At 40.9% G+C, this 24,232-nt stretch overlaps 1 protein-coding gene across 1 annotated transcript in view; it reads left to right on the top strand.

Annotated features, from left to right (window-relative positions):
• Window positions 1-23,477, top strand: part of LOC138590040 (chemokine-like protein TAFA-1) — a 31,794-nt gene extending 8,317 nt beyond the window's left edge. The window contains exons 3-6 of the mRNA XM_069660571.1: window positions 19,282-19,422; window positions 22,093-22,217; window positions 22,386-22,472; window positions 22,626-23,477. Coding sequence (XP_069516672.1) covers window positions 19,282-19,422; window positions 22,093-22,217; window positions 22,386-22,418 — 299 coding nt within the window. The 3' untranslated portion in view covers window positions 22,419-22,472; window positions 22,626-23,477. The remainder of the gene's footprint in view (window positions 1-19,281; window positions 19,423-22,092; window positions 22,218-22,385; window positions 22,473-22,625) is intronic.
• Window positions 23,478-24,232: the final 755 nt, after the last annotated feature.

The following is a 24,232-nucleotide window of genomic DNA, read 5'->3' as shown; positions in this document are numbered from 1 at the left end:
AAGCCCCGAGTCCTGATAAAACATTCAGTCTGCTTTAATCCAGAAATAGTCCAAAACAAAGCTCAGCCCTCACACACACTTTTCTTTTTGTTGTGTGCAAAGAAAGAAACCATGTAAATGCTTCTGCTAATATTAAACAATGCTCGCCGTGAAGTTATTTCTCCTGCTGAACATTGCGGAAAATGAATGTGTCTTTTTAACAGAGTTATGGATTGCGTTAATTTTTCATATTAGCTAATGTGTAATGATGATGTTAGGTGTAATGAGTGTTAAAGTTTAATTACAGTGAATTATGCATCTGTATTAGTCCAGCGGGCTGCGTGTAGAAACAGAGGCAGACGGGGCCACATTTATAAAATGAGTAAAAATGTGTTAAGACTCGCATTTAAACCCATTTTTCTTGTCCTTGGCTGTAATAAATTGTTCATTATTAATAGTAACATCATTTATTCATCCTAATAAATTACATTTGAATATATTAATCAAAAATAATCTCAACCAATAGCTTCTTTTTGTACTAACAAATATCCCACAGCCGTAGAGAGATTATGAGACAACACACACACATGTAGAAGGCTCACATCCCTCCAGCAAGACGCACTCTCCTTATTTCCTCCCCTTATTTCTCTTGTTAAGTCATTTTGGGTTTGTTTGTAGATGTTTTACATCTTGTTTTGCACATCATTTGGCATCTCATCTTGCTCCTTCCTTGTTTCGCATGACATTTAGCATCTCTCTTTGCTTGCTTTGCATCTCTTTGTAATTGTTTAACATCTCTTTGGGGTCGGTTTTCATCTCGTTTGGGTCTTTCTCCTCTGTTTAGTTTTTTTTGTCTCATTTTGAACCTTTTGTTGTGGTTTAGCTCTTTTTAGTTGTTTTGCATCTCTTTGTTGTCATTTTCACCTCATTTTGTCTTATGTATCTCTGCTTAGTTATTTATGTCTTTTTGAAGTTTTTAGTCATTTTGCTTGTGCTTGTAGTTGTTTTTTATCTTGTTTTACATCTTGTTTGGCGCCTCATTTTGCATCTCATTATGTTTTTTTATATTTTCTTTTTGATCATTTTAAGTCTTTTCGGTGTTTGGCCTCTGGTTGTTTATGTTTCATTTTGCATTACTTTGTCATCTCTTTGTAGTCATTTTGCATCTCTTTGTAGTTGTTGAACATCTCTTTGTAGTCGTTTTGTAAATCTTTGTAGTCATTTTGCCTCTCTTTGTAGTTGTTAAACATATCTTTGTGGTCGTTTTGCTTCTCTTTGTGGTCTTGCATCTCTTTGTGGTCGTTTTGCTTCTCTTTGTGGTCGTTTTGCCTCTCTTTGTGGTCTCTTTGCTTCTCTTTGTTGTCGTTTTGCCTCTCTTTGTGGTCTCTTTGCTTCTCTTTGTTGTCGTTTTGCCTCTCTTTGTGGTCTCTTTGCTTCTCTTTGTGGTCGTTTTGCCTCTCTTTGTGGTCTTGCATCTGCTTGTAGCGTTTTGCTTCTCTTTGTGGTCTCTTTGCTTCTCTTTGTGGTCTTGCATGTGTTTGTGGTCATTTTGTTTGTCTTTGTGGTCATTTTGTTTGTCTTTGTGGTCGTTTTGCTTGTCTTTGTGGTCTTGCATCTGCTTGTAGCGTTTTGCCTCTCTTTGTGGTCGTTTTGCCTCTCTTTGTGGTCTTGCATCTGCTTGTAGCGTTTTGCTTCTCTTTGTGGTCTCTTTGCTTCTCTTTGTGGTCTTCCATCTTGTTTTGCTTCTCTTTGTGGTCGTTTTGCCTCTCTTTGTGGTCGTCTTGCTTCTCTTTGTGGTCTTGCATCTGTTTGTAGCGTTTTGCCTCTCTTTGTGGTCGTTTTGCTTCTCTTTGTGGTCTTGCATCTTGTTTTGCGTCTCTTTGTGGTCGTTTTGCGTCTCTTTGTGGTCGTTTTGCCTCTCTTTGTGGTCTCTTTGCTTCTCTTTGTGGTCTTGCATCTTGTTTTGCGTCTCTTTGTGGTCGTTTTGTTTCTCTTTGTGGTCTCTTTGCTTCTCTTTGTGGTCTTGCATCTGTTTGTAGCGTTTTGCCTCTCTTTGTGGTCGTTTTGCTTCTCTTTGTTGTCTTGCATCTTGTTTTGCTTCTCTTTGTGGTCTCTTTGCTTCTCTTTGTGGTCGTTTTGCTTCTCTTTGTGGTCTTGCATCTGCTTGTAGCGTTTTGCTTCTCTTTGTGGTCGTTTTGCCTCTCTTTGTGGTCTCTTTGCTTCTCTTTGTGGTCTTGCATCTGCTTGTAGCGTTCTGCTTCTGTTTGTGGTCTCTTTGCTTTTCTTTGTGGTCTTGCATCTGCTTGTAGCGTTTTGCTTCTCTTTGTGGTAGTTTTGCTTCTCTTTGTGGTCTCTTTGCTTCTCTTTGTGGTCTTGCATCTGCTTGTAGCGTTTTGCTTCTCTTTGTGGTAGTTTTGCCTCTCTTTGTGGTCTCTTTGCTTCTCTTTGTGGTCTTGCATCTGCTTGTAGCGTTTTGCTTCTCTTTGTGGTCGTTTTGCCTCTCTTTGTGGTCTCTTTACTTCTCTTTGTGGTCTTGCATCTGCTTGTAGCGTTTTGCTTCTGTTTGTGGTCTCTTTGCTTTTCTTTGTGGTCTTGCATCTGCTTGTAGCGTTTTGCTTCTCTTTGTGGTAGTTTTGCTTCTCTTTGTGGTCGTTTTGCCTCTCTTTGTGGTCTTGCATCTGTTTGTGGTCGTTTTGCTTCTCTTTGTAGTAGATTTGCATATTTGTAGTTGTTTTGTATCTCTTTGTTGTTGTTTTGCATCTATTTGTATCTTTGTATCTCTATGTGGTTGTTGTCTTTGTAGTCGTTTGCAATGTTTTTACATCAATAAATGCTAACAGTTACTTCATACAGAGATCATGATAAGGCCCATTTAAGAATGAGAGCTGCCCCTCTGACCCCTTCCTTTCACAATAAGAAAGTGAACACAACCAATCTGAAGCTCTATACTGCATCATAATTGTTCTCTACATGTTAAGCCCTGGCTTGCTCTACTTAAAGTCACACTTTTAAACCCACTGCGGTTCAGGATAACACCCTACGGTACATGTTTTGCCAGACACAGTGACAGCACTTCAAATTTCTCTTGATTAATAACATGAAAAAAAACATCTATCCAACCTTTTATGCTTTGTTCTCATGCCAGATAATCAAAACAAGCCCTCACAATGGAAAGGATCCCAGCGTCATCGCTCTTCACCTCTTCACTGTAATTGCTGATGTCAGTGTTTGCACGAGCCTGTGTGGGTTCACGAGAGAGCACGGCTCCTCTTTAATTCAACACTTTCCCCATGAAATAAAAAGTACTGTTAAACTAATGATGGCTTCGTGTCCCCACTGTTTGTAAATATTCAATCAGGGAGTCCAGAACGTCTTGTCTAATGTGCACAGAGGATTGTTTCAGCGATCATGCTCCCTGCTAAGGTAAAAGGCCGCCCTGCTGCGAAGCTTTCCTGCTAACAGACATCATGTGGGAGTGTGGAGATGTAATAGTTCGTCACTGAGTGCTTTTGTCCCTCGCTGGTTTTCTTCTTTGTTGATTTTTAAAGGTGTGGCAGGCCTCAGGCTCGCTTTGCCCTTTCAGACAATGAACAGGGTTCAAGTCACTTCATTTTTGGACATTTGTGGTGGATTTGTTGACCCAGATGTGAGTCACGTTTTTTTCCAATTCAGGCTCTGCATATTCTTCCATGTGACTTACCACCCCGCCATTCCTTAAATTGCATCAGCGTGAAGGAAAACGGCTTCTATTAATTCATCTTCTGTGTTTGTAGTGTTGAAAATGGGACCTCATTTCCTCATTTTTGATTTTCTCAATGAAAGAAATGCTCCTCCAGAATGGCAATGGAAATAAAGCTGGAGAGATCATTTCATATGGCATTGCCTTTGTGGCTGCACTTGCCTATTTTAAATGCTTGGCAGGAATATGAAATTCATTATCATTACTTAGAGCTCATTAAACTGAAAAGAAGCATCTCAACTTTCTAATTGGTTCCAAGGGGGAGGGAAGAAGGAGAAATAAGCAAAGTAATTAATATTGGGTTTATCGGGCTCTATTGCAGATTTCTCCTCTCCGGTGTGCCATAAGTATTCTTGCATATTTACACTACAGATCCAATTACCTTTCCTGGGACGACTGGAGTGTGCACATGTGAAAAAGGGGAGCAAAAGTGGGAGAATATATTCAGTCAAATGTGGACAACAAGACAGACTGAAACATTTTAAGTCCTGCCTTAAAATTGAAAACAGCACGTCATACTTCTTTTTATAGTTTCCTGTCATGATCTGAAATTTGATCCTGTAATTTAACATTAAAAGCTCCTGTGAGGAGTTTTAGCTGGTTATGAAATTAATAATGATGCCTCTTTATGAGCTACAAAAGCAAACAAGACCATCAGCGAAAAGATTGATTATATTTTTATAGTTATTTTATAGTTGTCTGTAACCACTGCCCGGGGGGGTAGGTATCAAATGAGGCGGTTAACTAAATTTTCCAATGGTGAAAATTCACAGCGAGTGAAAATGTTAAAAGAAAGCAGGATGACATGTTTTCTTCTTTTACACGTAGAGGACAAGATCAGCAGAGATAAGAGGTACCACTTTGTCCACAGGGAGCGCCAAAATCAACACAAACAGAAAGCTCCTCAGAGGACATTCAAAGAGGCAGAAGAAGAAGAAAGAAATGACATCCACCATGTCTGAAATTTACAATTAAGAAACCTTTAAATATTAAAGACCCACTCCAGTGCAAACCAAGTGTTTAACCTTGTAAACATCTCCATGTGGTGTTCTTCATGTGCTACAAGACATATCAGGGACAACATCAGCACGTCATCTTCGTGGCTGGGCCTGTCTGCTTTTAAACTGCAGTGTACCAAGGACGGGCTGAACAACACGTTTTCTGATTGGCCGGTTTGAGACGTCACAAACCTAAGGAGCCAATCCCGTTCATGGACGGGGCGATGCTACGCATATCATTATGTGTAACCTATGGCAACCACTTCGGCGATGCGCGAGCCAGCTGTAACCATCGTCGTAATTTTTGCAAGCTCACTACTAACGTTAACGTTACTACTGCTGATGACAAAATTTCAAGCTAGCTAAGTTTCAACAAGTTGCCACTAAACGATGGCAGAGACGTGTTTTGTTTTCGGCTGTAATTTTACGAAAGGAGAAAGTACAGAGTGGGCGGGGCCTATGCAGATTCGGACATTTTTAATGAGGGAGAAGGAGGAGATGTCTCGGGAGGATTTTTACATGGTAATTAATTGTTTGATTCTTTAATGACCACACAGCCCGGCCGGTGGAATTTATTTTCAGTACAGGTACAGGTACAGGTTCCAACATTAAACATTAAACATATAACACAGATATACATACAGACAAACACATTTAATGCATAAGGGCCATGCTTAATCCTCAGCGTTCAGAGTTCAGAATGTTTATTGCAATGGGAATTAAACTGTTTTTGAAGCGGGTTGTTTTGGAGGCAATTGTCCTGTAGCGCCTCCCAGAGGGCAGTAGCTGGAAGACAAAAATGTAACGTATTTTGCAGAAAAAAACATATAAAGACACAATTTATCATTCCAAGCAGAGCATTTTATACGTCTGAAAACATGACTGGAGCTGGCCTTTAAATTACAATTGGAGTTCCTATAAAACATCAAAGAAAACAAATCTGTCTAAAAATTCACAATTAAAAAATCATTACATGTTAAATTAAAAAGGTATATTCGTTTATCCCAGTATCCTACAATGATCTGACGTTGTATCCTGACAATTTAGCTTTACTTAAAAGAGGCAGTCAGTAAAAGAACTCACATCTACAATGTCTAAATTGAAACATGTATAGGCGCTGGAAACATTTCCCTATGCAGCGACACATGTTCCATACTCTCCTTTATTGTAGCTAAATGGGATTTACATTCTGATCATGTCCCACAATCAGCTCTGTAGTATCAGTCTGAATACATAAAGAACCGTCCCTGCCAATTTCAGCTCGCAGGTGTTGCATAATCACCGCCGTCCACCCCTCTGAGCACATGTCATACAGCATGAAAGGTCATTTAGCCCTTTGTATTATGCATTATTACACAGTTTACATGTTGCAGGCTCGTTGGCACGCTGCGGCCGGCAGCGAGAGGGGCCAGCAGTCACATCAGAGGCGAAGCAGCTGCTCTCTAAAGACCTCTCTGCCTCCACTCTATCTCTCCGTTTCCCTTTTCTTTTCGCTGTATGTAACTCTTTCATCAGAGCGGGCGAGCTAAAAACACGTAATACCAGTTCTGGACGCTTGCCAGGCGAGGAAAAGGGCTGGAGTGACGGACAGGAACAGCGTGACATTTAGAATTTGAGTGACATCATACTGACAGAAGACATAATTTAACGTCGCAATTTTTCTGTTTGGCCATTTTCTAAAAGAAGGACTGTGCAGCAAGAGGAGACCGCAGATAGACTGCCTTTGTTTATTTGGGTTTAATCATCATGAAAGCTTTTTTTTTTTTTGCTGCAAATCGCTGTCAAACTCAACAAGCGACACATCTGAACCATAAAACCAAATAACCACAGGCGTTTTCGCAAGTGCAGGGCTCCTTAAGAGTCAGGGTAGCTTTTATGTCCTTGATCAGGACTCGTCTTTCAGCGTCCTGGGCCTGTGTTTTGTGTGTGCGCGTGACAGCAGAGACGACACACTTTGAGGCTCACATGCAAATGCACAAACCCCCATTCCCGACTATTCCCTGCTTCCTCTGTTCCATGCAGTTTTCATGCATCTTAAAACAACAGCAGCTCTGCTCTGCGAGTAGTCATTTTGCATTTCAATAAAGTATCACTTTCTGTCTTTGGACGACTGCACAGGACCAATCTCGAGGCCTCCTCGTGTGACACGCTGTCAAAACCCGCCAGCCATATTCCACGAATTTCTCTGCTGTTGTTTGTCATGGGCAGTGCTTTTTTTAGAAGGAGCAATTGGCTGAAGCAGTTTTGCTTGTAAATGATTTTGATTCCTCTCTCCAGCGAGCACATGCACACGCGAGTGTCAACCTAGAACAAACACGTGCGTTAAGACGAAAACTAGTTTGTTAATCCTCTCGTGTTGACACATTCAGTATCTGAAGCTTTTCCCGGAAACTGTTAGGCCCCCGAAAACATTCAAATTCCCCAAATTCTACCCAAGCTGTTTTTAATTGTTTACACCGACACACAAAAGTCTTCTGCATCTTCCTCCTGCCTCAAAACAAATTTGTCTCGCAGTTTATCGAGCAATATGTCACTCACTTTCACCCCGGCATTTATGTCTGGAATAACAACAGTACTACAGGGACTTCAGATGTTTTTGCGGAAGGCAGTGGGGGGAAAAAATAGTCACTCAATTTGACACCATGCAGTCACACGTTTTTGTGCCTCTCACTGTCTTCCATCTGCATTAATTTGACATTCTCTAATCTGCCGCTCCCATTTCCTGTCAGCGGCAGAACTGCTGTATAGCCTGCTGGCTTGGATGTCTGCAGAGAGAGGGAGAGAGAGAGCGAGCATGCACGGAGGAAGTGGAGCCTATTATGGGTCACCTTGGATGCATTTCCCATTAGAAGGTGACAGGCATGCTGCTCCGAAACAAGGACTGCTGCGGCGTCTGAAGATCCGGGCCTGCTGTCTCTTGTAAATGACTTTCAGGCTTCAAAATAATTAAGCACAGATAATAGGGACTACGCATGTGACATGGACTCTGAGCTTGCAGGCAGATGTAACACAGTTATCAAGATACATCTTTGAATAGCACTTGTGTGAGCAAGCAACGCGTCCACATGGTGCCACTGGCTGCCAATCACTGGAATCCTGAGCCCCAGGAGACAGAGGGACAGGTTACCCGCTAAATTGAGTCCCCCGGGCTTTCCATTTGGTTTGTATATTGCGTGAAACAGTGACTACTCTCCCTGCTATGCTTGCTGCATTCATTAAACACACATATTTCATTCAGATTAGTTTTTACTCAAATGATAGATTGGTTCAGACTCTCTCTGTGTAGTATTTTTCATGTCAAACGCCCGAAACAGATGGCAGAGAAGTGTTTCCATTCAGATGCCATACTTGCTATCAGAGCCTCCAGAGACGAGCGCGCAGTCTGGGCTCATTACAGTAGACAGCGAGTCATTGCATACTTATTGCATGGTGACATTTCTATTGAGATGGACTGACCATTTTCCTCGCCGCTATGGCTGTTTCATCACGTTGGAAGAAGCATTTACTGGTCCCACGTGAACTCTGCTCGCATTCATTAGGGCAGACAGAAGCGAAGATCCACTGAAATGCAGAATCGGTGCGATACTCGCTCATGTCACGCACGATTTGACGGAATTTGCCTTCACCCAGGCTCGCTGTCCATAACTCATCTGATTCTGATGCGGTTTTGTTGGACTCCGGCGTGACTCATTGTGCCGCCGACTCAGACACTCATGCCAGGTGTTGTCGTTTGTGTAGATAATAGCAGTACAGTCAAGTGCTTTGACAGATTTCCATGTGATAAACTGGAACAAAAGCAGATCCCGGCAGCGAGAAGTCATGTAGAGTGCCAGAGGGTTTGTTAGGTCTCAAAGCTTTTTTATTTTCACTGTTAAACTTATTTTACAGCAACTGTCAACACTCTGTTACATCTTTATTTGCAGACATCAAAGTGGCTTTTTAGACACCTTATGACAGGCAAAAATAGCATAGAATTAAAAAGGATAGAAGACCAAGACAGACGAAAAAATCTGACAAGAAGAGTCCAGAACCAATCATTAGTTAACTTTTTTATATTTCTTTTCATGGTATATACGTTTTGTCTCAAATATTCTACCCAATGTTTTAATATAACAAAAAAAAAACACAAATGGGAGGGCGCCGGTTTGGCTCAGCGGTTGAATTGTGCATCCAATGTGCAGGGGCTGCAGTCCTCGTTGCGTCATCCCCAGTCTCTCTTCCCCTGTTTCCAGCACAATTCACTGTCCTTTCTCAATCAATGGAGGCATACAGGTCATCATAGTTAGTTCTTATCATGCTGATTTACGTCCAAGTGTTCATTTTTCTGATAAGTTTATTTTTAATTAGTTATTTGATGCTGTAAAAAGGATGATTGACAGCTCTGTCGACAAATCCGGCTCCTGCAGCCGATCTGTTCTGGATTAGCAGAGTAGAGGAGGAACGGCGAGAAGAGACGTAACTAAAACAATCACTACAGTCAGTGAAGTTAACATACCTGTGAACGTCTGCTTCAGACCAACACAAGAAGGTGTCCTGCTGTTAAATCTGCCGACGTGCGGGGTCTTTGATGGGGGGTTTTTTCCAGTTAAGTTAAGTGTGCGTTTAGGTTAGCGGAAGTGGCTACGGCGGCTCCACCGGGCGATCTCTACTCCGCAACTCTGGCTCCAAATGACGTCACCAGCTTAAGATGGCAGCGTCTGTTCAATTTTGTACATTGAGAGACGTGTCGTCCATCTTTACATACTGTCATTGGTATTTTATCTAATAAAAGGCTAAAAGACCAGAAAGTAATCTTTAAAAAAGCCACACAAGTGGATGATGAGAATTGGGGTTTATTGCCAAGTAGGTTCACACAACAAAGAATTTGTCTGGCTGTTATTGGTGCACGACGGTAAACTTAGAAATAGATTAAAAAAAATAGGAAACAAATAATTAAAATGTCGAGAAACATGAATAGAACTAAATAAATTATAAAAATGTAAAAGAATATGTGAAATATTTACTATATACAGTTTCTATTTGGTTTAAAGAAAGCTGCATATTTGTACAGGACAATGACACATTCAAATTGTGCAAGAAGACGTTACGTTGCATCAAAAGGCAATAAATTCTTCAATGTGAAATATGATTAACTTATTTCTAACATTAGTAAAGCTCCATAATGAATAGAGTTAGATAGACATGCCTGGCAGTTTGCTTTGGCTTCAGATGATGATAAATGTATGACAACGACTGACTCTTATTATAATAACTGCCACTGCGGTCTGTTATTCATCCTTGACCTTGAAAACAGCAGCTGAGTAAACAATCCCAGCACCAGGTCTAATTGTGACAATTCCTACTTTTACTTTAGGCTGAGTGCTGACTTCTTCCAACTCTGCATTTACAATTCAAATGATTGTTTTTTTCTACCAGTAAAATATGAAATATGTACAGCAGTGATGTATTATGAAATCAGCCCCACCACGGGGTCCACTCAGTAGCTGGAGGTCTGCAACTTTCGATCAGATCACATTATCCTCATCAGAAGACACAGTTCGCTTGTCCGTTTGAAATGCAACAATTATATGTAACAAAGAAAAGTCCTGCATGAAAAGGATCACGTGTAGAAGGAAATAAGTGTCAAAGTAAAAGTACCATAAAAACTGTCCGTTTGATACCGTTATAGACTCGATTACTGGATTGTTATTAGTGTTTTTTTGCAGTTAGGATTTTACTATTGCAACTGGTTGATGTGGATCTACTTTTTGATATACAGTTGGCAGTTCGATAAAGTTCAAAAGTCCTGAACTTAAAAAGACTGAAAAAAGGGGCGCTGTTTAGCTCAGTCGGTAGAGCAGGCACCCCATGTACAGAGGCTGCAGTCCTCGTCGCACTGGTCGCAGGCTCGACTCCCGCTCTGCCGATCATTTGGTCCATGTCATCCCCCACTCTCTACTCCCAACATTTCCTGTCTATTTTCAGCTGTCCTATCAATACAGCCAAAGGCCAAAAAAATAATCTTTAAAATAAAAAAAAGGGTTTTAGGTGCTGATTTTGGCAAAAATGTCTTTCCTTATTTTTTTTATTAAAATAAGGAAAAAACCTGTCAGTGGAGTAAGGTAAGATTTTACAAAATACTTGCAACAAAATGATTTGCATGTAAAGTAAGATTAAAGAGACTCAAAATATGGACTAAAATGACTTGATGAGGAGGAGATTTCTTCAGGGATTAAATGGCATCATCATATATGAGGTGATCATGAGGGGTTGAATTTGTCTGTGTCGGGGCCACTGCATGGGTTAAAACATGAACGTAATCAACATATAAATGCCCTTCAAAAAACAAATCAGGGCACTCTGTAGTGTTCAGGTAGAATTAAAAAGCCTTCATTTTACATGGAAAATATAGTTGAAAAATAGCCTAAATGCTGCTACCGACTTAGGTTTTTATCAGTCGAGTGGGAGGATCATTCTCATCTACAGTGTGGGTCTTGTGGTAAAATTGAAAGTAAAAATACTAAAGTATTATTTCCTGTGAGAATACAAAAAGTTCACATGCATGTAAAGTTTCGTTATTATTAATAATATAAAGGTTTTGTTATAACCTAAAATATGTCCGTGTTGTTGCTGGTTGAGGTACAACCAAAGTAAAAACCTTATATTATGGTAAATTGTTTAATCTAATGAACAAACATAAATCATGCCAGTGTTCCTGTAATCCTGATCAAATTCAAGATATCCTCATCTTCATGTAGCGGTGTCTCTTTGAAGGGTCTTGTAGGGGTTCCCTTTTTCCCATTTCTCAATAAATCCTGATTGTTGAAGTCTCGGTACATGTGTAAGTCTTTCCATTTCAAATATCGCCTCCACTGTGTCCAGCCGGAGTCTCACAGTAGGAGGGTGTTCTTTGCACCGTTTCCTGGTGATTGCTTTCTTGGTTGCAGCTAACAGAACTTTGAGCAAATATCGGCTCACGCTGAACATTTTCCCCCCGTCAGATTGCCCTCATTGTGGAATCTTGGCTGTGTAACCAGGAACGATAGCTGTCAGGTAAATACAAAACTAAAAACAAACTACATGTATCTCTTAGTTGTACACAAAGTGGTGCCATGTTGATGTCATCAGGGTTATCTCAGTTTGAGGTTCAAAATGTTGAAGAGCTTTACCAGTTGAAAATATGGAGTTTTAAAATGAGGCAGAAAGAATTAAATCTAAGATGCTTTCAAATTCTGTTAAAGGGAAACATAGAATAAAGTTTTGGAGTTCAACACATACAGTATAAGGGACTACAGATCACAATATGTCCTGTTGTCTGTCCAGCAATTTAAAGGAACTGCAAATCAGTCCACCACCAAGTAAGAGTAAATATTACAGAAAAGAAATGTGTCATTTGTGTTACTTGGCGTGTTTAATTTGTAGTATCTATTTCTTGAACATGCAATTCCATTAACTCCATCCATGATTATTCATAAAAATGTGACGTGACATCTGTTACTGCAAAATTCATGAAAAGGTCGTCGGTACACTCGGTCGGATCAGAGTCCTTTGTAATCTGAGACAAAGGCGAGGCCAGGGACAAACGACCACGAGACAGAACACAGACAATTTGTGCCGTGTGCAGCACTAAATACAACATGTGTTCATTGTTTTCATGGAGTTTCTTTCAGGAGGCAGAACAATAAAACAATAGAAATCTCAGCACAGGAAATAAATCATCTTGAGAAACCAAAGAAACACCGGGAACAAATCCCAGAAAACATGACAGGACCTCCACCTCACATACCGCAAAGTTATGACTTTCCCGATTCTTTCAGACCTTAAAATGATCTGTGCCCCGGTGGGTTGCAGGTTGTTGCCGGTCACCTCGTTTCCTGACAGCCTCACAGTAATGAAGAGGCGGGAGCACGGAGCATGGCAACAAAAACAGGGCAGTTCCAGTTGAGACCCTCTGCTTCTGCGTGACCTCTGACCTGCCGAATGACAATTTCTGTGTGACCCTTGTTCCCTGTCAATCAATATGTTGCTCGAGAGACACACACACACACACGCACTCACTGCAGCTGTTTGTCTTGTGGCAGTCTGGCTTTGTTCATAGTCCCTGATAATGGGGGGGGGGGGGCGGGGGGGAGGGAATGGAAATACAGAAAACAATTATACCCTTGCATGGCTCCAGCCTTCACCTGATGAGAGCGTTCATCTCCAGCCATGTTATCCTCCGTCTCCCTCTGAAATATTTATAAAGCAAAGACGGGGTCTCGGAGCGTGCAGCGTGTTCTACTCAGACTGAAACCATGGGTGAACTTGAAGAGTGCTCGTCAGTGTAGCGTAGCTTTTGTTTAAAGGTACCCAGTACACCTGCCAGCTGGAAATACCACACTCATTTGCATTTTTATTTGATTTTAATGTATTCTTCTGAGGTGATGATTTCCAAATATAGAGCATCCCGATTCTTTCCTCTGTTTGCTAGCAATGAGCGGTGCAAGTTAATTCTGTTGAGTGGTGTGTTTTTAATAGATCAAAGAGGAAATCTGGGGCTGTCTTATGCAATTAAGGAGACGCATTAAGAAGAACAAACCCCTGTGGGCTGTTGTTTTCAAATGATGCCCCACTGCTTCCACTGGTACATCACGATTAACGTTGTGCAGACATGCCCTTTTGTTGAGTGCATCAGACAGCAGAGAAACATTCTCCCAGACCGGCTACAAAATCTGGATATTTTTCAGTAAAACCAACGGCTGTTGATGTTTTCTCAAATGCAGAGCCTGGAGTCAAGATAAGCCCAAGAAACTCCTCAGACTTGGCAGGATGCAGCGAAAACACAAGCTTTCTTAATTCTTGCCTCACCCCGGATTAAAATTTGGCTATTAATTTTGTTTCCTAAAACTCGATTATCCAATAAACACCCCGACAATAGCTCTGTTCCTTAATACTCGACGTTTAGCTCAGCAGGAAGCAGACGCTGCACGTAAACCACCGGGGAGAAACACTGAATCCTGAATGAAGTGCAATCAACTTTATCAAAAATTAATTCTCACATCTCTTGAGGTTTTCTGCACCTAAGAGAAGATGCCATTCTTTTTTCTTTTTTTTAATGCAATGTGGCAGGAACGAGAGAACAGAGTGTGAGACGAGCCCACTGATCTACTTCTATCCAGCGGGTCAAGTGGGGCTGTGCTGGTAATCCCCACAGGAGCTCACATGATGGCTCAATTATATCCAGAAACTGACACACAACTCTCTCTCTCTCTGTCACTTCAGAATTTAAGCTACTTTATGGCTTAGTTTGGCTGTTTTGAAATGGTGGGCTGGACAGATATTCTTTCCAACACAGAGGTCCACACAATGGCAAAAGCTTTAATTTTTTCGCATATTTGCAAACGTCTGCTATTCCTGTTGACATTTTGTATACCGGCGGTTCACAAACGTTTTATGCACGAACCCCCTTCTACATCCCAACCGGGTTAATGTACCCCCAACACTAAAAAAAAAACACAACACAGCCTATTAAAGGCATCACGTTTTCTGCACCAATAATCAAGATATAAAAAATATTCAACAGGTCATTATATAAAAAAACTGAAACTAAACTGCAACAAACTAACTCACAAGTCCTCACTTTTAAAGAGCAAAGAAGATGAGTGAGGGCGAGGAGAAAAGCACAGGCAGAAAGGCCCGTCATGAGAGAAAATAGGGAAAGATGGGGAATATTGTCCGCCGCATTAAAGAAAAATTGGATCAAGTTTAAATTACAATTACCAAACATAACATAGCTGTTACAGTAATTAGAACATCAGTAGCCTCATTCGCGTTAAACTGCAATAAAGTTTCAAACGATCCATCAAGTAAAGAAAAACTAGATTCACACATGCAGAGGCTCAGAAACAGATCACATGGACAAAAAGCATAACCATTTCAAGTGAAAAATCCCACTTGGTGTAATAAATGCACCATTACACCACCATTACATTTCTTGTGCGCACCCCAGAGAGGAAGCTGGCGCACCCTAAGGGGTGCACGCACCACACTTTGGGAATCCCTGCTGTATACTGTGCATTAACAGTGTTTACTATTGTCTGACATTTTATAGCAAAAAAATGAGAACATAATCTGCAGATTAATTTAAAATGAAATAAGTGACCGCTTCAAACTATATAAACTGCCCTTAATAACTGTGTTTAAACAGTTCATAAGTGCTTAATAACACGGTGTAACATAGTTGTAACCACATTTAATATAAACCAAACTTATACTATTGTACTATTATCTTCTATGACACAATGACTGTTAATACACACACAAAAAATGTACAGACAATTATTAATCTTGGAAATATTATTACGGCTTCATTATCAATAAATGTGTCATCATCTTCAAACACCTTGTTTTGCCCGACCAACAGTCAATAGCCCAGAAACGCTTTACCTTAACCGCGTTCTAAAGCATTAATAAACAGGATGTAAACATTTAATAAACGGTTTGTTGCACTATTTCATGTAGGTGTTTATCAATCTTCTCGGCTTCAAGTGGATAAATGTTGCAGAGTAAATTGTTACTCAGACATATGAAACCATACATCCATTATCTAGACCACTTATGCTGTTCAGGGATGAGAGGGGCTGGAGCCAATCCCAGCTGTCATTGGGCAAGAGACGGGTACACCCTGGACTGATCGCCAGTCAATCACAGGGCTGACACACAGAAACACAGACAACCTTTCACACTCACATTCACACCTACGGGCAATTTAGAGTCACCCATGAACCTAACGAGCATGTCTTTGGACTGTGGGAACCCACGCGTGCGCGCACAGGGAGAACATGCAAACTTCACACAGAAAGGCCTGCTATGACCAAACCGGGATTCAAACTAGGAAGCGCTAACCACTGCACAACAGTGCGACAAGATACACTGGAGACCCTCACATTAAAGAGGCTGACACAAGCAGATATTTGTCATTCTGGCAACTGAAATGATAAATGTTGTCGATTCTTTCACTAATAAATTAAATGGTCACTTTAATTTAGGTTTCGTTATATATGATTAGACATTTAAAGCATTAATTGTCTGTGTACATACCAACTATGGATGGAAGTATTTACAAAGGAGGCAAATAAACGGGTCTGTAAATCTGCTACGAATATCTTATTATATGTCTTTAGTACTTAAATGAATGCTTATGAATCCTAATCTGGGAATGATAAAATAAGGATTAATTCAGAGTCTCTGTTTGGCTTCCATATTGTTGTAACTACCCGAACAGCAGTAATTCGATGCCGTTTGCTGCTTCAAACAGCAGCAGTTTTCCTCTTAAGATAATGTCCACGGCTGCATTTGAGCCTCTGAGAAGCCGCTCTGCGTCAGGACGGCCTCAAACACCAAAAGTATTCAAATGCAGTAAAGCGATGTATGTAAATGTAGCCACGACACGTTTCACAAACCAACACAGCTCATTGTCAAACATTACTTCAAATCACTTTGCCGGCAAAATGCTAGACACCCTCCTCCTCCTCCTCTCCGCTCTTACTCTCCACAACCTCCTTGATCTTGTGTCATGCTGACGGGTGTAATTGTCAGATGGCCCTTTGCTGCACAGCTCTCATATATGTGGAGAGTCTGAGCGCAGTAGGAGGGAGAGGCCAGCGGTTGAGGTGGGTCGGGGGTTGTCGGTCTGGTCCTCTCATCCTTCGGGCCACAGACGCTAGTTTGGTGATAATTGCACGGTGGAGCCAGTGTTCATATTCATGATAACCCTGAAGCAGGCCTCTCCTCCTGCGACTGGATGTCTCTCTTTCTGCCCGCGCTCGCACATCTCTTCATCATTTCACATTCAACGAGCTGCAGGGGCCGCGCTCACTCTGAGCGTGTAAAGCACGATTATTCTTGTTTACGGCAAACTTGTGATATTTTCCAGTTGTTCTACTGCCTGAATTTAAACAGTGAACATGAGAGATTTATGAATGGAGACAATCGCGGATTAAAATCCCTGAATATATACAGTATTTATAAAGTAAAGGGCTACAGTACAGCTTGTCTTAATTACTTTATATTAATTAGTCCGGTGGTCTAAGCCTGGGGATTGGGCCCCTTCTAAGGGTCAAAAAGGGTCAAAATCTCTCCACATAGTCTGCTAGCCGTTTGTAGAGTGAAATAAAGTCTGCTTGTTCACAGCTCAGCCATGTTAATGGGAATCGAGTAAAGTGGCTTAAACAGAGCCCCACAAAATGCTTTCAGCCAATGGGCAACAAGGGGCGCTAGTGCCCTCTGACCTCTGCTGCTGACTACCTCCCCTCCTCCATGATGAATGGAGCTACATCATAATTATAACGACACTTAAATAGCAGAATCTATCACTTATGTTACTGGACAGGTCGTTGGCTTCCACACTTATAGTGACAGACTTAAAGTCACACTTGCATCCTTTTACTGAGGATGACGCTTCAGATTCTTGCTTGTTATACGTTAGTTGTTTTTTTTCTCCTGCCAAAGTGGGTCCATGATTTTTGGGGGGCGGAGCTTCTGTTCTTCTTCGTTTGGCTGTTTGGAGTTAAAATATTAGCAATCTTTCTCCAGAATCACAAACCCCACCTTTAACGGGATGGGAAAGACACAGACTGCTGCCCGTATCTTCTTTCATTGTTCACACTTTTTCCTTGCCTTTGAAAGTATAAAGGGAAATGTCTCTTTGTTGGAACTTTAACAACTCAGAGAGATCAGAAGTACCCCGCGCAGGCACATTGTTGTAAAGTTTAAAAGGTTATCATATGTAAAACAGCTGTCTGAATTGTATAGGCTGAATCTGCATTCAGCAATTGCAATGGCATTTTTTTTTTTTCACAACTTAATGTTTGGTCAGAAAACTGTGGAAAAAATCATCTCAATTATCTTGTCTTGTCTGAACAAACTCAAGAACATTCAGTCTGCAATGAAAGATTATAAGAATGTCCCTGCACTGGTGCAACTGGCACCAACGAACATGTGTTATTTTTGGAGAGAAATTATTAAAAAACAAGGTAGATATCGATTAATTTTCAGACAACATAGACAAGTTGACAAATTGGTAAGGCTTTAATTAACTAGACTAAAAAGTACACTATTATAGAAGTATAAATACAGTACGGAAGCCCTAAGAGGACATCCCTCAACACGTTTTTTTACTTCGTTTTCCCTTGAACATGAGTTTCTTGACCTTGATCCAGTTTAAAGTTGTATTTAGATGTCATTATTCGAAGACATGGTTGGCACAGATTTTCCCAAATACAGTAGATGGCTGTGACTGATGTGGAGGCTCACCCTGCAATCTTACGCATATGTTTTTCTCTTGTCCAGCCCTGACACATTTTTGGCAAACTTACTTCAATACCATATCCAAGGTATTCTCAAAAAATATAAACACTTCACCACACATTGGCATTTTTGGTCTTCCGGAAGAGTATACCCAATACTCTACTAAAGATTTGGAAGTAATAGCTTTTACCTCCATGATTGCTAAACGCCACCTCCTTCTTGACTGGAAATCTTCAACAGCTCCTTCCAGCACACAATGGACTAAGGAGGTTATGTCCTTCTTAAAAATAGAGAAAATTAGATATTCAAGAAGAGGAAACTTGAACATATTCTACAATAAATGGCAACCGTTTATCTTTTTGCAACAATGTAACAATGTTATTTTTTTTTTTATTGATTTATTTATTTTTTTTCTTCTAATTTATTCTCATGTTTGTGGGGCCAGTTTAATTATTCTATACAGACTATGTCTAAGTACTTTTTGTTTTGTATTGTACTGGTTTTATTTTTTGTAATCGTTCTTTGTTCTTAAAATATGCAAATCTAAATCTAATAGGGTATACAAACATGTTTAATGCTGACACCAATGTGCCTGATGTAAATGCCTTTGTTATTCTTGTATACACATCGATAAAAATATGAAACAGAACATGAGTTCCTGGTTGTTTTCTCAAAATCTTGACTTATTTTTGTTGCTACCTTGGGGAAAAAAGCTTGTTTTCTCGTGATAATGGGATAATTTCCTGGCAATTTAGAAAACTAAACAAGAGGCTGGTCACTGTGATATTACAGACAACAACATGCCGTGCTGCCATTGCCCACACTAATGAAGTAATTTAAACCTGTTTCTATGTTTGTGCTTATCGTCTGACAGCGTTGTTATCTCGAGACAACGAGATAAATAATATATGTCAAGAAAACAACCAGAAATTGCTTTTATTACGGGAAAACGGGAAATAAAATGTATGCATGCATGTCCGCTTAGGGCTTCCGTAATATACAATTTAATACAAACAAATTATCATTCCCTCCAGGGGCAATTTGTTTGGACCAATTAGTACACAAAACACTGATAAACAACAAATACATACCATCGGAAAATATCACTCAAGTAGTCTATAATTGTAGTGAAGTTCAGTACTTGAGTGATTACAGTCTATGTTTAGCCCCAAACATCCACACAGTGAGGTTGCCAGACGTTCTCAGGCAGCTTCACATGGCTGTGCGATCACTCCTGAGACGCAGACTAATTGTAGTTTTCTGTCTGTTTTTTTTCTCTTTGTTGTTCTTCCTTATCAGAGGGGGGCACATGTGAAGTAATCGCCGCTCACAGATGCTGTAATAAGAATAAGATTGAGGAGCGGTCGCAGACGGTCAAGTGTTCATGTCTGCCCGGGAAGGTGGCTGGAACCACCAGAAACAGACCTTCATGTGTTGATGGTGAGTATTTAAAGAAAATATAAGGTTGTATGATATGAATTTTGTATCTGTTCGAGGAAGGGAATGTTTTTTATTTTCTATTCAACTCAACTAAACATTTATTACACAGAAAACTGAAATCCTGTCGGAACAAACTGCAACATTCTGAAAAGATAGAGTTCAAATAAAAGCCTAAATCGACCATGTAATACCTTGTCCCAGATAAGATTAACATTACCTGGGATAATGTCACATCCAAATTTGGTTGCTGACAGACAGTGGATGTATCTGCAGGGGTAAGCTTTACCAAAGCAGCAGACAGTCAAACACACCCCAGGCAAGAGTAAAGAAAGGGAATAACAAAGCAGAAGGTTGCAGAGGAAAATGGCTGTTGATTACATAGGAACCTTTTAGGTATTTCATGCTGGTTTTTATATGTGCTTTGACAAATGTCTGCTACACAAGCTCAATCCCTTGTAAGAAATGGATTTGGCGCTGGGCTCTGACACAACTAAAGCACATATTGGCTTTTGCAAAACCTCTCACCTGCAGCTTTTATCTTAAATCCTTTTGCAAATATTACTGCAATCTCTGAGCAGACTGGGGGAATTTGAGGTCTTTCGATGTCAGCTCTGACAGATTCTTTTCCTCTGTCACACATTACAAACCATTTACTGTCTACTTACCCTGTATTTAAGGCAATTTTCTCTCCTGACGGCAGAAATGTGGCGTGCATTAAAGTCAAGTCACAGTCACACCTACCCATCCACTCACTCAATGAAAAGCCTCAGTTCAACCCTCCGTATTCATGTTTGACTGCACGTTATAAAGAAACCTCACTGGAATAGGCAACTGTTTTGTCTGAACTTGTGTGACACTTACAGCAAAGTTCCTTCCTGCCACCTTTACATGTCATATTTGATTATCAGGATTAGATAACCCCACCATATTCATACAGCAGCCATTTGTCTCCAAAATGCTGCTACAGTTTTGTACTGCTGTGTTCCAGGTTCTAAGATGTATAAATGTAGTTTATCTAGCAATCATTGTCACTGTTTCCTCATTAATGAGCCAATATGACAGTTAAAAAGTTGACAGACATTAGGCCATATTTCAAAGTAAAACCGCATCAATAACCTGTTAGCTACCGATAGAAAACAGCTAAACTTAGCATTTAATCACTTCCTAGCTAACGTTATGTAAGCTAGGAGGTAAATAACATTATTTAGACCCAGAATTTATGCCTTTCCTATTTTATCAAGTAACACTACCAAACAGTAATATAAGCTTTCAGCCACTTCCTAGCTCAAATTAATATAAGCTAGCAACCAACTGGATGCTAACGTTAGCTGTTGTCTGGCCGTAACTAGTGGGTAACCCAGAGACCTCTCTCCTCAGGTACCTCAGACCTCTCTGCTCAGGTACCTAATGCGGGTTAACAATGTATGCCGTTTTAGTTGTGTAGTTAGTTGCTCAACAACACATGGCGTTTTAGTTGTATAGTTAGGCCCCGATCACACAGAGTGCGGTTGGCAGGCTGTAAAACGCGAGGCGCGCCGCACTGCCTTTTTTGTTGAGACCTACGGTTAAAAAAAAGAGCAGCTCACTGCCCCTTTTTTTCTGTTGTTAAGGCAACCACCAAATCATTAGCTGTCATTAACCCTAACTGTTATTTTGTAAACTGACAGAATGAGAAAAAACGCCTATGACGTCGGGCGCTTTTCTGCTTTGAGTTGAAGTTTTTTCAGCTTGAGGTGCTCAGAGCGTTTCCCCAAAAACGTGAGACGCACGGAGCGGAAAAAACGTGAGGCGCTCATCAACACAAACACAAAAGCAGCGCGCAAAAAATGTGTTGAAACAACGACAAAAAAGCCGTCCCCATCTGCTAAAACGCATTCTGTCTGATCTGGCCCTTAGTTGCTGATCACACATTGTTTATTTAGTTTATTAAAGAGCATTAGAAAACTAGTTGCTAGTGGCTATTGAGCTACAACATTATGTATGCGGTAAGCTTAGAAAGCTCACGTTAGCCAATTGCTAATCTCCAGTGCAGTAGAATAGTAGTGCCCTTTACTTACGAACGTAGGAACCAAAATGTAAATTAGGCTTTGTAGAGCCAATGTGAGTGAAGAGTCAGTGACTGAGTTGCTTATTTTTCACCTCATATGTGTTCAGAAACAGATTTTGGTGCCCAGCTACGGTGATATTAAGTGACATACTGTTACAACGGAACTCACAAACTCATTCTCAAACCCCATTGGCTCACAGAGCTAGTGCTTGAGCATGGAGGTCACATGTGCCCAATGCTCAAACCCCATTGGCTCACAGAACTACGTGCCTGAGGAAAGAGGTCTGCATTTGGACCCTTCTCAATGAAATGCACGTTTTTTGCTTGGAATAAAGCCAGTTTTGTCTTTCGTATTTTCACTAGCCACAGTCTTTTTAGTTGCTGATCAATGGAGAAGAGGTAAAATGATAATAATAATTCAACTTACAACCTGGAACAGAGAAGTTTGACACATAACTGCATTTGATCTTCCCAACCTGAGCATGACACAGGAGGAAAATGGCCCTGTTTTGTGTTCAATGGCAATCTATGTCCACTCTGCCAGGCTCAGGTATTTGCTTTTGCACTCTGTTAGTGTGGGAGTTACCTGCGTCACTATCTCTCTTGTCTTTTATTGCCTGTAGCATCCATAGTAATTGGGAAGTGGTGGTGTGAGATGGAGCCTTGCCTGGAGGGGGAGGAATGCAAGACGCTTCCTGACAACTCAGGCTGGATGTGCTACGCCGGCAACAAGATCAAAACCACAAGGGTAAGATAACCTCTCTTGACCACGGGAAACAAGTCGTTACGGCAGAACAGTGGGAGAGAAATATACAGCGGTGTGACATCAACAAAAACGGCATACTCATTGAAATTGAATTTTGCTGCAAATTGACTTCTAACCAACATAGTCTAACCTCCTTCCCTTTCTCATCAGAACACTCAGCCATACACAACTTCAACATATTAAGACTTGACGGAAAAGATGCAAGGGAACGCCTCCGCTGCAAAGGTTAATCTGCAGGTCAGCCTCTTCATTTATTCTGAGACTTTGGTATGCTAATTAATTTTTCTCAACTGATTAAATTACTAAGCTACGTTAGGGTAAAAATCCATTCATGTTAATTTTTTACTGATATCTACATCATCCTGAATAAGCTCTTTCTTCTCGTTTCAGCATTGTCACAGGACCAATTATCACAAAGACAATGAACCTATTGTTGCTTTAGGAAACGTGAACACTTCTCAGATTAAAGTGTAAAAAGATGTAGAATACATAAAGCACATCCCTGCTCGAGGCTACTGGAAATACTGACGCTCCAAGCTGCCTGCGGGGATGTTCATCATAACCTTGTAATGAATATATTTTCATCATTTCCTTCAACTTCGAGATGGAACGAGACTGTCTGTGCATTTGGATTATTATCTGGAGAGCATCTGACGTCTCCTCCTCAGACATCAGTAAGACAGATGTGCACTATGAAGCAGCAAACAGGAGAGGAATACATCAAAGGACACAGAATGAGCGAGTACAGTAGTTGACAGCCCTCAGGATTTTCTTTTTTTTTTTAATACTCTAAGAGGAAAAATATTGTACATAAATTGTTTGTCCTTTCCTGTGTACATGAGCTTTATTTAAGGCGGTAGTGAAAAAACGATCCTTGAATGCAGTCTTGATCTTCCCTCTTCTTACCCACAAAACCCAACACAGCCAAAGTTCAAGGATGGTACGTTAGGATGAAACGGAAACATTGTGAGGGAGATGTTTTACAAATACAGTTTGTGTGTCTTGATACTGTGCATTTTACCATTTGTTTGTATGGTTCCTGTTATGCCTTTGATCACCTTTTAAATGGCTTTACCAGTCCAACTTGGTGACATGTCAACTACCCTGAAACTGATCGATTCACCAAAAATGTGATACCAGTAGGTTGTTTTGGATACTTGAAATGCCTTATTTGTGTCAAGTCATTCAAATGATATTGTACATATGAAGCCATCTATTGATATGTGCTGATATTTCATTAAAGTCACTGTTCCTGTACTGATGTGAGTGCATCCTACCTTCCCATACAACCGCATAGGCCTTTTGTTCCTCTGTGATGACCCACAGACACTCTTCCCAACTGGCGCGCCTACCAATGACAAGCAACACGTCATCATATACAGTATAAACAATGTAGTGTAACAGTTCGAGTTTGGTATGTTTAGGCACCAAAGCTACTTTAGAGTTTGGTTTGGGTTAAAATCGGGAAACGTTGAGTGCATGACGTTGCACATTTTTGTTGTCCTCTACGTGAATGTCCTGTGTGAGTAGACGTGTCAGAGTTTTTCTCTGATGTTCCTGAGGAAAGCATGCAAAACGTAAACAGGATTGACTGTCAGCATTAATGTTGGATTAGCTGGTGCAGGGGGAGCCGGGTTAGCGGGGGTCACAGGGCTGGTGGAGTTTACAGGAGCCGGGTTAGCGGGGCTGGCGGGGTTAGCAGGAGCTGGATTAGTAGGGCTAGCAGGGTTGGCTGGATTTGCAGGGCTGGACAGGTTAGCGGTGTTGGTTTCCGCCTGCTGCTCGGGTCCATTCTCCTGAGGCCGCCTGACAACTGCAGGAGGCTGGAGCACTATCCGAAGTCGTCACTGGGAGAGAAACACGACAAACGTTACCTCCAAACGCCACCCCTAACAGACTTTATTGGCCTGGTCACTTGAGTACTCACTTTTCTCCTCGTCTTAATTATCACAAAAGGCACTTGAGTTTGCCACTTTAATATTAGTGTAAATATGGGT

This window comes from Semicossyphus pulcher, unplaced genomic scaffold, assembly GCF_022749685.1.
Source record: "Semicossyphus pulcher isolate SPU_LCO1_2020_fin unplaced genomic scaffold, fSemPul1.0.p SCAF_13, whole genome shotgun sequence".
Taxonomy (NCBI): Eukaryota; Metazoa; Chordata; class Actinopteri; order Labriformes; family Labridae; genus Semicossyphus; species Semicossyphus pulcher.
The sequence above is the reverse complement of the archived record's forward strand: the minus strand, read 5'-3'. Positions and strand labels throughout refer to the sequence as shown.